Raw genomic sequence first — 15,299 nt, 5'->3', positions numbered from 1 at the left:
GAATGCCATATTCTTTTTACTAGGGGTTTTGTGCAGAAAGAACTGTTAAGGTTTACTTATGTCAGTATAATAAAACCAAGAAACCATGTCAGATACAGCAGCAAGTTATTTTTTACCCATTTACATAAGACCTTTCACCTTAGCACCAAAATGAATAAAATGGAGCATGTCCAAAGAATACTACATACAAGAGACAAGAAGCAGAGAGAGTGGGATGGTTTCTCATCTAAGTATGGAGGTAAACCTAAACACAAAGGATGTAAAACCAATAAACTTAAAAGTGTCCAGGTAAGGTACAGCTTAGGTCCCTGATGTGCTGCTATAAAAACTGAATGATTCCATAAATTAAAGAAGCTTTCCAAGGAAAGATTCAGGAACTCAGATAACAAAAGGCAAATATTAAAAGCGCAAGTTTGTGAAGCATTAAGCATTTATACTACATGTGAACAGTGAATCCCTCTGCTCAATACAACTCAGGACTTCACTAGAACCCTTTGTGGCTTCATAATTCATTCTCTGAAAGTGGGGACTTGAAAAACAGAAGATTCCTTGGTTGTACAGTCTTTCCAAAAAAAGACATCGCATTTGGACTTTGGAACTCACCCATTTCTACTTAGTGAAATGTTTCTTTGTAATTTTCTCCAATTCACTTTGAAATTATGCTAATGTTAGTGCAATGGAATATCTGTCAGATTCGTGGTGGTTATATTTTGTGGAAATTTGGAAGTTCTTTTTAAACTGAGATCTATTTGAGGCCAAAACTTAAATTTTGAAGAAGAATTCCAGTTTGACAGCTTCTAATGCAAGAAGCCAGGAATGAAACAGGTCCTCAATCAATACCTTGCAACTATTTTCCATGTGTTATCTAGTGTCAGTAACTAAGGAAAGGCAGAATGCCAAAGTAGGCATATAAGTAATTTTGTTCAGAAGGGAAATACATATGTTCAATGTAGCAGCAGCAGTCATCTTTCACAAAGAACTAAATGCAGCACTAGGTCTCCTGTTTTGGAAGTTGTCATATTTTCAGATTTCAGTCCTGTTCCTTCCATTCAATATAGTAGAACCTGTGTTATTTTCTGCATATTATTTTCTTGTCCCTATGTATTACTCTCTTTCTTTAACAAACCTAGTGTCTCAGCTTCTGAAAATATAATTTTTTTAAAGTTTATACTAGAAGTTGCTAGTAGCCTAATTCCAAATCTATAGTAAAAACTTTGTAATTCTGATAATTTCTGCCACTTTAACTTACCATTCTTCTTCCTTTTTCTTCCAAATGAAAAATTTGAATTAATTTAAATAAACTGCTGGACACCTAATACAACAATTCTAGATTTTTATTCTTTTAAATGAAACCTGAAAAATTAGAAGCTTGCTATTAACTGATGCTTAAGAGCTCCTATTCAGTTCTAAGCTAATGGAATAAGTATAGATATTCCTGTAGAATGCAAGAGGTATATTAAAACGATAATTGAGTTTTGATAATTGAATTTTGTTAACATATTTTGCACGCTACTGTTAAATGCAATGACAAACAATAAAACCAACAAATACTATATTAAAAATATAGGATGAATACTTACCTTTCTCTAATAAAATCTGCTAAGTCCTTTGTTGACAAATGTCCATGTTTCATATTATGATAGAGGACATCAAAGCCATTGTTCCTTTCTCCCTAAAGATAAACAAAAAGTAGAACTATGAAACAACATGCTGAAACTACGTATTTTCATAACTGCTTTTCATCTTAATCACTTCATCAGTAAGTTAATTATTTCTAATGCTTCTGCTTTTTAGCAATTGCTGTTAGTTCCCATGAATCCCATATGTGTAAACTAAACAAAGACCACCTCAGTTGCTACCACTACCTTTCTAGCTATATATTTCTAGGCTATTGTCAAAGACATTTCTGTTGTAGATTTCTAGGGGTCTTGTATTCTTTCACTTCCCATCATATTAAACACTAAATACTGTACTAAATACAGTACTAAATACTGTACTCCATTTATCATCTCATCCCTTTCATTATTTTATGCGCACTAAATTCAGTTAGGATTACTTGATATCATACTTCTCCAGCCCTTCACTCTTCATTTCTCTTCCCCTGCTTCTTGTAAAACTGGTTAAAAAACGAATCACTAATCTTTTCCTTCTCACTCACAGCTTCTCTGTCTATTCCTAAGTTTAATTTTAAGACATTTTCCAGTGAGTACGGCTTACCTCACTATTAAAACTGAGACACTACTCTAAGCACTGACTAATAAACTCAGCCAGCTTATGACCTCTGGCACTATAATGAACTTCCTCCTTATAGCAAAAAGCAACAGAAATGAAAGGAAGGCAAGGCACAGCATAATAGCATTGCTACTATTAAAGTTTTCCTGTCAGACTATCCATTCCCCTTCTCCCTCACAAAAGCTTCAGATCCATAATCCTGCTTTTATAAAAGGTGCAAAGTGTGCCCTCAGGAAAACTGCATGCATGTTCAGAGTGGAAGGGAAAGAAGAACAGGATGGTACAGCATAGAATGGAATAGACTATTTCAGCTGGAAAGGATCTACAGCAATCATTTAATACAACTGACTGAGCACTTCGGGGATGACCAAAAGTTTAATCATGATGTTGATGGCATTGCCCAAATGTCCCTTAAATACTGACAAGCTCAGGGCACTGATCACCATCTCGAGGTAGCCCATTCCACTGTTTGACCACCATCCCAGAGCAAAGAAATGCCTCCTACTGTCCTATCTGAACCTTCCCTGTCACAGTTTTCAACCATTCCTACATATCCTATCCTTAGCTCTCAGGGAGAGGAGATGGGCATCACCCTTCCCAATCTCCCCTGCTCAGGAAGCTGTAGAGAGCAATGATGTCACCCCTCAGTGTCCTTTTCTCCAAACTAGACAAGCCCAAAGTCCTTAGTGGCTCCTCACAGGACAGGTCTTCCAGCACTCTCACCAACCTTGTTGTCCTCTTCTGGATGCATTCAAATAGTTTCACATCCTTCTTAAAATCCTGAACTTTTAACAAAGGCAGGTCTATACTGCCAGTGAGAAAAGCCCAAGAATTTGGTCTTGTATGCTTCAAAACATTTCTGCCTGTTTAGTTCTGCAAAAATTTGTTTGTGCAGCCATAAAGCAAACCTTATCTGGGAAATTATACAGCTGAAAAATAAAGCTAGCAAATAAAACCAAGAATCACTGATCCAGATCACTGTAAGGAAACAAGCTGTATTGCTCAGCAGAAGAGGCGGGGCGAGAAGGCATGCAGGGATCTGCTGTCTTAAATAAGGAGAGCAGTCATGGGTGGATAGAAAAACTTCACAGCAGCCGTGTTATTAAGCCCAATTCCACTAAGTTTCAAGTTGTCTTAAAGGACACCATAGAGAGACACATAAATTTACAAATAATAGATAACTGAAGGCAATTTGATACAGATTACTAGTTAGTATTATTTGTTTTACTTCTTCCAAGCACTGGGAAAAACAAAATCAAAGGAAAAAAAGCACCTTAAAATCATAGTTTCCATGGCTGAAGTAAGCTGTAACCTGAAAAGGTGCACCAAATTTCAGATTAGTTTGGTATAAGTGCAATTACAGTCTGTAAAAAGTACAAACAAAACTAAACAGAACACATGAAAATACAGCAAACTCTAAAAGGACTCTCCACAGAGCAAGGCTTCTACAAACTTGAAAAATAAAAGAAAGATAAGAACACCAATTACTAGAAAATGCAACTTTATTTAAATGTTGTCCTACTCAAATACCAGTCTGAAGAGTTTGTTTCCCCTTTCACCCCTATTTAAACATTTTTCTTTGTAGTTTAAAGCCTGCAGTTACTCTGAATACTGGTGCACTAACTTATTAACTTTATGTAGTTACTTAATATAAACCCTGAATGCCACTGCATTATAATTAAGACTTCATTGGTATTTTCAATTAGAATACAGAATATAATTCTTATTTAACCTCTCCAAAGTTGTCACTGTACCCAAATTTATAGATAAACATTTACAAATAAATGTTAGGCACTTCTTCCTGAAAAACGAATAAAATTCTCCTTTATGAAATGTTCTTTGCTTTAAGGTGTTTCTTCCAGCTAAACCAACATGTTACCAAAATGTGTTGAACATAGGCCGCTTCTAAACTTTTCATAATGGAAGCTTTTAAAGGGACCTTCTCTTCTCTACACTGGAGTTCTGTAAATTTCCTGCCAATTTAGTAATGCAGGAAGGGTAGCACAGCCAGGAGCCAGCCTCTTGCTGCAGCCTTCCTGATAAACCATCAGAAATGTAACCATGCAAATCTTTAGAGAATGAAATGAGCCTGAACAACCAACTGCCATCATTATCTTGTTCTCTAACTGTAACTGAAGGTTACGGCAAAGGAAATAATTTTCCCACTTAAATTAGGTTTTCTAATCAGTCCTATTCTTTTTCCTCACTACACAATCAATAGTAGAAAGCATGACAGAGAAACAGAACAGATACTTCCCTCAACTGAGTCCCCCAAAAGACTCATCTCTTATACACTATCAATGGTTATCAGAGGTTAAGAACCTATGTGCAAAAGACATTGAAGTTTAAACAAAGCAGCAAGTCAAAAGCAGGCTCACAGATTTGAAGGCCTACTTAAGTCTGGTACACCTAAAAGACATGTCTTCACTTGTAAATATAATGTGAAGTATAACGTATATTACCTGTATCAGACTCTATCTAAAAGCACAAATATCAAAACTCTTCACATGACCAACAGTTCTGATGACTAACCTAATGATCATTCTGCTCATGTTTGGAGACATACACCTACCCAAACCAAATTAAGTACAGTGTCTCAATGCAGAGAGCAGATGTTTTTCTGCTTTAGAAAAAGCTATACAGCCTTTCCACAACTTTTCCATTCCATAGTTATATTCACGAAGAGCAGCAATCAGAGTTAAGGCTCTGTATTTAGCATAACAAGACAGATGTATGTGGTGGGAAAAAGAGAAGTTGTTCAATTTACAAAAGCCAATTAAGTATTTATCCTCTTACATGCACATATGCCATCAACATTGTTTGTGTTTTGCTTGTCTTTTCTCAACATTTCTCCTTCCCACACATATTGTATAGAATTCTGTACATGGAAATTTTGTGTCTTAGTCACTTTTTCTTCATTGGGTGTTTTTACTTGCTCCTCCCTAGTGGCAACAGTAATAGTTGTGATCACTGGAACACTAGTACTGGCCTACTTAAAAATAAATTAATGCAGCATATAGCAGAGGGAATTGATGAAACCTTCCACTCCCATTCATAAGCAATTACCATTCACTGGTATAACAGACAGTTAAGTCAGATACAGATTCTTCCACAAGTTGCATAGTGGAGAAAGACAATCTTCTGCTGTTATATATAACATCAGGCTCTACGTAACAGACTTCAAGATCAGTTTAACAGACATTCTGAATGTCATTTTGTAGGTAAACTACCATCTCTTGAGGGTGATCCTGTGATTACTCAATAAAAAACAAATGTAAAACTGTGTATGAGAGTGCAATCTCTCCATATAGGCACCATTTAATTACTCTGAAGTCCATTAGCAGTTTTCACCTTCTTACTCAGAGCTAACAAAACTCTCTTCAGAAGATGGTGTTTGTTCTGAGATTTCCTATTCTATACTACTGTAAGAAAGCTCTTCGGTATCTAGAGCATAGATGTCCCCTGACAGCAAGCCATTAGAGAAAGCAAGACTTCTAATATAAGTAAACACTTAAATAAACGTACAACAAAGTATTATTGACCAACTTTTTACACAAAACAAATTAAGTCATGGAAAGCAAAAGCAACAAGTCCTTCCATTTCCCTTTATCAAGAACTAGTTGCAAAGATTTCCTAATGGAAATGAAAGTAGCCCCGTCAGCAAATGCATAGTCAGAAATCAGCTTTTCCATGACTTGTGCATAACAGGAAACACATTACAGGAACTCTGTGGGACTGAATTACTTAAAATACTTCACATTTTTAAGAATAAGTTTGTTTGTTGCAATAAAAATAATTCTGAATTTAAAATGTGCATTTAGTAAAATAGCCAGAAATTTCTAGGCAATCTGTAGCAGCATTTATTTTCTATATTTCCAATCAAATTGAGTGCAAGCTCTGTCTCCTTTGGATTAAAACTGTTCAACATTAACATCTATTAGCATAAAAACATTATACTCTGTTACACAATTTTCTATTTACCCAGTACAAATAAATGGTTACATTATGGTGACTCTGACTGGTCTGATATTAAATTCAGGACTATGTAAACTCATTTTAGATGCTCTGACACACACTGTTGTCATGTTATTTAAACTGTTAATCCTTGTTGCAGTTTCAAATAAATAGCATGTCTTCCATGCTTTCTACCTAGAAAATAATTTAATTTAATGGGCCCTGAATACATAAAAATACTCCTGTTATTAATATTATGGTCTTACATTTTTGAAAGTTACCTATCCATAAGTTTCAATTTCTGAGTGTCTGAAAGAGCTGTAGAAAATTCACTGAAATGTGAAAGAAAAGCAGTCACCTGATGCTTACACAGGTAATGTATCTTCTTCAGTTCTGAAAGTTTTGAGAAGATTGAACACAAAAACAACCTGTCAACTTCAATTTTCACTTTCCTGTTTCAACATATCAAATAAAGATCAGCTCCAGAGAAGCTCTGTGCATATGTGGAAGGACAGAGACTTCCCACCTTATATAGGTAACTAAAAATATTTTTTAACTAACAAATGGAAGGCTGCCAACTCATGCTACATGTACACACACACAGAGGATACTAAGTAAATATTGCACAATAGCTCTCCTGAAACAGACCATCCAGCTGTATGCCCAGCAGAAGAGTAGTGCTGCACAGACATACGAATGTAACACCAGATGTCAGCAGGACAAGTCTTTGTGCCACTCATATACTTAAAAGTTCATATGACAATACATCTTACCCTTGATAGAGCAAGCTTCTTCACAAAGCTAAAATTATTAAACCAGGATACAGTCAACCTTTATACTCCACAAAAAGTATTTGGAAAAAAAAAAGGAATCTTCAACACAGCCATTCTCAAAAGCTACAAGTAAAGCAATCAATTAAAATATTTTTTTTTAAATTGTCAAAACCAATTTATACGTATGTTTTTATATGCCAGAACTTCCAAAGTTATCGCGCATAGAGTTACACAGAAACCAGCTTCAGCTATTCAAAGAACTTCCAATAGCTTAATTAATTTGGTTAATTTTAAACAATTCATAACCAACAACCAACTGGTTTGGAAGGTGCTTATTTTTCTTGACTTGTCAGAAGTTATTCCTTTAAACTATGTCATAAGAATCACCTGCACTGGTCAGTTTAAATACAAAATCAAAGTCTAAGTAATATTTTCTGTTAAGTCAGTGATAAACACCACTTTCTATACTCCTATACCAGTAACAGTGTACTCAAAGTGACAAAATGTAGCTATGCTTAACAGAAATAGTTTATGATAGGGTTACCTTTAAATTACGACATTGTTTTGATGTAGCATATACACAGCAGCAAGCATACAGTGTTTTATGACAATCCTAATTACGAGTTGGAAATATTTGGACATGTGACTTGAATGCATAACACTCAGACACAAAAATCAAAGCCACTTATAGCATGTACTACTAGTTCATAACTTTTGATACCCAAAAAATATCCTCCTGGCTTGGAAAATTGCTCTAAAATGTCATGCTGCATTAGCAGACCCTTACATTTTCCAAGTGATAGTAAATTTTTTAAATGACAGTAGAGGTCTCTCTACTTCAGCTTTGCACATCCTGAAAACAGTATTATTTATCTCTCACTGATCTCTTACAGAACACTGAAGACATAGCAGGCTCATCCAATTTTCTTACATTCTCTAACAACAACAAAACCAAAGTATGCAATTATTTAAACACTTTCAAAAGCAGTGCAAGAGGAAAGCATCAGGATAATTTTCAAGACTTGCAACAAAGAAGGTAAGATTTGTTTTGTTTACATGATCACATTTAGTAAGACAGCCGCTTAAATAGTGTATAAGAAACTGATACTCTCATACATGTCACTCCCCTTTTCTGGTGAAATCATTAAAGTCCCTTAAGTTTCTGATCTCTTTTCTTATTACTTACAGCAAATTACTAAATCAAGGGAGAGCATCATACAGCTTAAGATCCAGACTTTTATTTCCAATGCACAATTTCAGTTGCAAGTTAATAACAGCATCTATGTCAAATAATTGAATATTAATTATGTTTTGGATACATTTTTAAATCAGTGCTTTAAAAAGCATAACTATGCTATTCCATATTTCCAAAAATATTTTGTCTGGGGTTACCTAGAAGGGCAAGGAAGATATGACAAAACAATCCTTCTGAAGTTCACATACTACCACCTTCCTTTCTCTTTACAAATTTCTCTTCATTATTTTAGTCATTATGCAATCATTGCATTTTCATGTATCTTCTAGTTCCCAGCTTAACTTTCTCACCATAATTCAGAGCCTACATGGATTGCTTCCCAAGTCTTCCAAAGCAGTAGCAGTTCTGACCAATAACCTGTTCTGAAATGTTAGCACAAATGAAGATGACTAATGATTGAAAATGCACAAACCTATAATTTATGCCTAGTTCTGAGGATATACAGAAACTCAATAGTTTCAGATTTTACAAATCCATCATTACAGTTAATCTTGAAAAATATTCACCCACAGCAGGAAAGAAGGAGCATTCCCTATTCCTTTTAATTTTACTTCTATACAAAATAAAATCCTGTTTATGGTATCGCAAAAATTTCTTGGTCAAATTTTGCAAGTTAAGACCCCATCTAATGTCTTTGTCATCATCACAAGACAAACACAAACAAACCTCTCGGCCTACCTTGTGTCATTTCTGACATATGAGAAAAACCTGTACTAACAGAAGGAATCATCCATGTCTTGGCACTCATTGGTAACCCACACTAGGGGTTTTGCCAACAAAGCTATAGGTAGAGACTCTTTAAAGCAGAAAGAGAGAAATGGGAATTTGAGGTAGATATCTTCTACCTCATACTTGCTGAAAGCATTTGTGAAGACACAGACGTGGAAACAGAACATATGGGAATGGCCCAATTTAATCAACTTACTAACAAAACTCAACTGATGAGACAGTTAAATGAATGTACCACAGTACACAACAAAGCTTATAGAAAGCTCAAATTCAGTTATGATAGCTGAATAAACAACTTCTGTTTTGCTTTAACCTTAGAAGCTTTTCCAATCAAAATGCATCTTTTTATATTAATTCTAATCTTATTTTTATGAAAGACAAAATTCTTCCACATGTTAGTTTAATACGATCTCTCACACTGAGTCTTCAAATTAAGCAGATTTGTATGCCAAGAGAGCAAATCTAGTATCTTGGGTCATTAAATTTTAATAGTATGTTGAAAGCAAAGAAGTCAAAACTAAGCACAAGACTGCAAACAAAACATAAACTTGAGCTATGCCTTATATTCAAGAACAGTGTAATAGTGAAATTAGTTTTTCCTGAACTTTAAGCATAACTGTTGCGTGCAACTAAAAAGTCATGCATGTAAAAGATATTTTGTCTCTTTTTCACTTCAGTGTCAAACAAAAACAATTTTTATGTTTCTGCTACTTCTTGGCCGACAGGCACATAAAAAATTTAAAAAGTAGCAACTTTGTAAACAGTACGGTGACTAGGAGAACACTTATTTTAATGTTTCAAACTAGCAGAGGTCATAATGAAAACTAGTTGCCTTTCACACGAAACTCAATCCATTTAACTTTCATCCATATATATCTACCTATTTCAGATATCTGCGCAAAGGCGACGCATGTCCAAAGCAAGTTGGAAAGCCTGTTGTTCCCCTAAGCCGGCTGCTGCTCGGCTGTACCTCCTCACGGGCACACGGAGACGAGCTACCGGTACAAAAGCGCGGAGCGCCGAGGCGCAGCTCTGCCTTTGCGTGAAACAAATGTGAAGCTGCGACAGCCCGTGCTGTTCTCCCGTAGAGCACCAGGACTCACTGCAGCCCAAGTCACCCCCAGGCACCGTGCTGACTGCGAGCGCCGGACCCCTGTGCACAGAGTGGCTTCCGCGCATTCCTCGGCCCAGCGCCTCATGGCAACCACCCACCCTATCCTATCCTATCCTATCCTATCCTATCCTATCCTATCCTATCCTATCCTATCCTATCCTATCCTATCCTATCCTATCCTATCCTATCCCCATACCACCCCATCCCTCTTCCCGCCGTCTCTCCGCAGCGGAGCCCGAGCACGGTGGCGTCGTCCCCCTTGCCCTGCCGTACGCCGCAGGTACCCGGCTCACCGCGGCCCAGCCCCGCCGTGGCGGGCGCAGCGGGCAAGAACGCCTGGACGCAAGGCCCCGGCCCAGTCCCGGGGGTGGCGTAAGAGCCGAGGCTGCTCTCGCAGTGGGGACCGTGGCTGTCCCGCGCGCGCCCTGCCCGTTCCGCCCGCGGCGCGGCGTCACCGGCCCGCGGCGCTGCCCTACCCAGAAGCTCTCCACGAAGTACGCCATCCTTTCTCCGCCGCCCGGCCACCGGCGAGCCCGGCCGCGGCCGCCGCAGCCGTCGAGACGCGACGGAGGAAACGGGCGCCGCCGCCGCGTTCCGCCCTTCCCGTGACGGAGCAGCCGCCGCCGCCGCTCCCACCCCGGCCCGGCCCCGCGCCTGCGCTCGGCCGCCGCCGCTGCTGCGCAGGCCCGGCAGCGCCGGGGGCGGCGGGCGCCCTCTGGCGGGGGCGGCGGGAGCCGCGGGTCCGCAGCAGCGCGGGCGCGGCGGCAGAAGGCGCGCTCGGAAAGCTCGGGTGAAACCCCTGTGAGCCTCTGTGAGCGCCGGGGAACGGCCACGCTCAGCGCCACCGCGCACGGGGGAGACGAGGGTCCTGCTGTTGGAAGATTCTTCACCCAGGGGGTGGCTGGGCACTGGTAGAGGCTGCCCAGGGAAGTCGTCACTGCACCAGCCTGACAGAGTTCAAGAAGCGTTTGGACATCACGTGTCACGGGGACACGATGCGATTCTTGAGGATGTCCTCTACGGGGCTACGAGTTGGACTCGATGATTCTTGTGTCCCTTCCAAGTCAGAATATTCTGTGATTCTGTGAAGTGGCTTCACAACCAAGTCTAATTCCAGCCAAGTAGGGTAAGGTCCTTGAAAGCAAGGTCCTTGATGGTGACTAGTGCCACAGGGAATTTTGCTGATAAAGCATAATCTGCCCTCCTAACAGCATTGTCCCACAGCATTTTACAGTTCCAGTGGCATGCTCCTAATAAAGATGCATCTCATTTAAAGCCAAAGTGTCTGGAGAAACTGATTAATTCAGGTTTTCACCTTCTTCAGTGACAGCTCGGTCTGTAGACCCTTCATTGACTCAATATAGGGTATTAGCCAGTGAGATGATGCCAATTTTTGGTCCAGAACACAGGGCCACTCAAGTGCCACCTGTGGCCAATCCAAATATATATATATATACATATATATATATATATATATGTGTGTGGGTGTGGGTGTGTGGGTGTGTATAGACAGATAGTCTTTGTTGCAGAGTCAGCACCACTGGACTCTTTGTGGGACTCCAGAGTTCCTTTTCTACCTTCATAGGGTGATTCCTTGCCCAAGACAGCTAAAAATAGAGGACCAGATCTAAGCAGCAGTGTGGGGGGCTGTAGTTCATTGCCCAATGCAAACATGTGGTGCTTTATCCCAACTTGACCTGTGGTTTTGTCAGCACAAAGTTTTATCCAAACCAGAAAAAGTAAGATGGTGATATTGTCAGATGAGTGTTCAAAGAGCTCCCCTCCCTTATGGAAACCCTATTAGTTATGGTGTGAAAAACCTCACCTTCTTTTACAGTGTCAATAACCATTTTTGTACTTTGTTCTGTATGTTATTAGGTAAGGCATAGAGGAGAACATTCAAATCATCCCTCAGAACCTGATGAACCCACCAACTCATATCAAATTTACACTGAGTAAAGACTTCCATGAAAGAAAATGGTTAAGAAAAATGTAGTTCAGAAGTTTACAAAGCTACAGAAATTCATCTACCTTTACTAGAGGTATTTTCATGGAACATTAGCAGAATCATTCTGAAATGGTATTACAGTTATTGGCAAATGGCTGTCTTTAGTCTATCACTTCTGTAGCTCCATGATAAGTTTAGTTCCTTTCTTTCTGGCAATGTTGTCCCAAAGTTCCAGTGTATGCCAAGCTGATTACTTGTCAATACACAGAATACTTCTGTATCTCTTTCAAAGTACAAATTTCTTTAGAAGTCCCAAGACCTTTAGATCTGGATCTCTCTCTTCTGATAAGAGAAGCATGTGTACTGTCATTTTAAACACTAATAACATGCTGTAGTGTTGCAGATAGGTAGAACTTTACAAAAGGATGGCCTTGTAAAATCATGGCTCACTCCTGTTACTTTGGCTAAGTAGAAAAGGCTGCTGTGAGTGACTCAGCTGAATTAGAGATAGAAAAACAAGTTATATAATCACTGTGTGTTAACATCATTGTGTATGGTGGTTGTTTGGATGATGTTTTTATATTTTAGAAGTATGTAACTGATCAAAAAACTAACTGCTTAAAAAGGCCTGGTTTTTGCAATAAAGGAGTTCTCTTTTGCATTTGCCTGGGGACTCTGCATTGCTCTGCTTTGTAACATTATAGGACTACATTTGAAGAACTCTTATTTAGTCCTCTTTTTACTTAATATAAGTAAGTAGTCTGCATTATGATCTATTATGAAAAAAATTACATGATTATAGTACATTCTGCAGTGTGCGTTGCAATCTGTAAGGATGTACACCAGGACAAGCAACAGATAAATGCTGCATGAGCAGAGCTGAAGCTTTCTATTCCATAGCAGATAGAAATACACCATTCACAGGGACAGATACTGTGCTATGATGGAAGGAGTGTCAGGTTCACTTCTATGTTTCACAGAAAAATTCCTATCTTCCATATTTTCAAAGCCATATAGTTCTGCCTTATGTGCTGCTATACTAGATGTGAAGCAACTGTTGCAGTTCTTCAGCAATTTACCATGACAGAAATATAAAACCCATCCTCAGGTTTTCAACAGCTTTCCACACAAATTTGAATGAAATGCACAATCTTAATGTTAAAGCACATTCCAACATAGGTACAGTTATACAGAAAAACACTTTGATCTGTATCATGATCAGGATCGAGATTACATTTCAATATTTTTCTACATAGAGAAATCCATAATGAATTATTAAGTGTGGAGACAATGTCCCTTTTTCTGGAAGTCCCTGATCTGCATGTTAGTGAAGTCTTTCAGAATACTTTGCAATACTGTCATTTACAATTCTTTAATCTTATCTTCTTCCCTAGTTATTGGCTGCCAAGGACCAGATACTAGGTTAGGTAGACTCTTTGTCTCAGTACAGTCGTTCTGTTGTTCTCCTCCTGTAATGGAGGTAGAGAGAAAGGGACACTATTTTGAAAGCCATAAATACACAGTGAGTCCTCTATAATAAAAGAAGAATTCCTTGCATGTTTTCAGCACTTTTCACAGGAGATCTAAATAGTTTTCTGGACTGCTGATTTTTTAATAGTTTAAAAAAGCAGTTCCTCTCATCATCTACATGAGTGTCAGGTTAAAGAACCACCATAATAAACCTCACTGGAAGGGTATGAAGAACTAAAGAGACAACTTAGCTATACTAGTTCACTAGTTATATTTTATGTCTTGGTTTTAAAGAATTTAAGAAGAAACACTCTGAAATGAGTTGCTTCCCATTATAGGCTTAACCAAAACTTTTCCACCAATAAGGAATGAATACGACTAGAAGTAAGTGAAAAAACAAGAATTTACTAACAATCGGAACAGCACCAGGCAAAGAATAACAGTAAACAATTGCTAGATACTATATTGCTACATCTCACAGGGTACCACCCCACCAAAATGGCTCTCCCCAGACGAGTATGTCTCATGGACAAGGGAAAAAAGAGTGCCATTCCTCCCTCTGCTCACTGCTCCGCTTATCTCCCTGATGGCTGGAGCTCCAACTGGTATTCTCCGGATCACGGGGCTAGAACTTGTGGAGGAACTTGGCTTTTCTCTTGCAGGAGATGGTAGGGCAGGCCAGGCAGGACAGTGGGGCTGGGGTGGCTTGTGGTCTTCTCTCCTTGGCCAGGCGCTGCTGGTGGAATTTGCCCTGAGGCAGACCAAGACCACTAACTGCAGCTTCTCTGAGATGAGAAAAAACAAACCCAAAAGAGAACCCAAACCTGAAAAGCCTCTGTCCACACTGCCTCGGCTCTATAGCAAGAAGAAAAGAGCCAAAGAAAGCAGCCAGAGTGAGAGTCCTGCCTCAGCAAAAATGAAGAGCCCAGCAAGGCAAAAATTAGGCAGTCAAAGAGGCCGAGCTGCCTGCAAAAAACGACTTTAAAAAAAGCTCACAGTACCACCCTTCCCAGTGGCATTTTCCGGCTGCAGGGTCTTAAAGAGACAGTAACAAATTTTGGGCATGGATAGATCTGGAATACAGTAACATTCTGGGTTACCCATGGCAGAAAATAATACTAGGCTTTTAAAAATGTAAGGTATTTGACATTACTATGGATTGAATACATGTTAAAGGAGGCATTTAGCTCAGCTCCTCTAACAAATTTTGGGCATGGATAGATCTGGAATACAGTAACATTCTGGGTTACCCATGGCAGAAAATAATACTAGGCTTTTAAAAATGTAAGGTATTTGACATTACTATGGATTGAATACATGTTAAAGGAGGCATTTAGCTCAGCTCCTCTTACAAAAAGAGCATCCCTGATTGTGCAGTTTGCTATCTGCATCTCCACATACTCATTCTCCCATATTTCCAGCTTCTAGCTTTATAAGTGTTAATATTAACTTATTTTCAACAGAAATAAAGATTGTATTTTGGTTTTACTTATAGCAACTAAGTTAATTTTTTATGTCCAAGCCATCTGAAAATGAATTAGAAACTCTAGGTAAAATAACCATATTCAATTACCAGTAAAATCCTTAATACATGAATTGCATGTATTAATTTTAAGATTAAAAAAAAAAGAATAATCAAAACAATTACCAAAAATAACACTGATTATTATACAACTTATTGTTGTAAGGAGTTGCCAATAAGCTAGTTGATATTTAAAGTTCCTTATAAATTAAGAGAGTTAAGAAACAGACTCAGATAAAATGTATACTCTAACACTATACTTTCTCTTTAAAGAGGATCTGAAGAAGCAGATGGAGGTATTT

At 38.6% G+C, this 15,299-nt stretch overlaps 1 protein-coding gene across 3 annotated transcripts in view; it reads right to left on the bottom strand.

Moving 5' to 3' along the window:
- The window catches only part of FCHO2 (FCH and mu domain containing endocytic adaptor 2), an 83,909-nt gene extending 73,254 nt beyond the window's left edge, over positions 1-10,655 (bottom strand). For all 3 annotated transcript variants that reach the window (XM_053968804.1, XM_053968805.1, XM_053968807.1), the window contains exons 1-2: positions 10,534-10,655; positions 1,581-1,672 (exon numbers count right to left, since the gene is read on the bottom strand). In XM_053968804.1, coding sequence (XP_053824779.1) covers positions 1,581-1,672; positions 10,534-10,560 — 119 coding nt within the window. In that variant the 5' untranslated portion in view covers positions 10,561-10,655. The remainder of the gene's footprint in view (positions 1-1,580; positions 1,673-10,533) is intronic.
- Between the last annotated feature and the right edge of the window lie 4,644 nt (positions 10,656-15,299).

The sequence above is a fragment of the Vidua chalybeata genome, chromosome Z (assembly GCF_026979565.1).
Source record: "Vidua chalybeata isolate OUT-0048 chromosome Z, bVidCha1 merged haplotype, whole genome shotgun sequence".
Lineage (NCBI taxonomy): Eukaryota > Metazoa > Chordata > Aves > Passeriformes > Viduidae > Vidua > Vidua chalybeata.
Note: the sequence above shows the minus strand (reverse complement) of the source record. Positions and strands in the feature narration are given on the sequence as shown.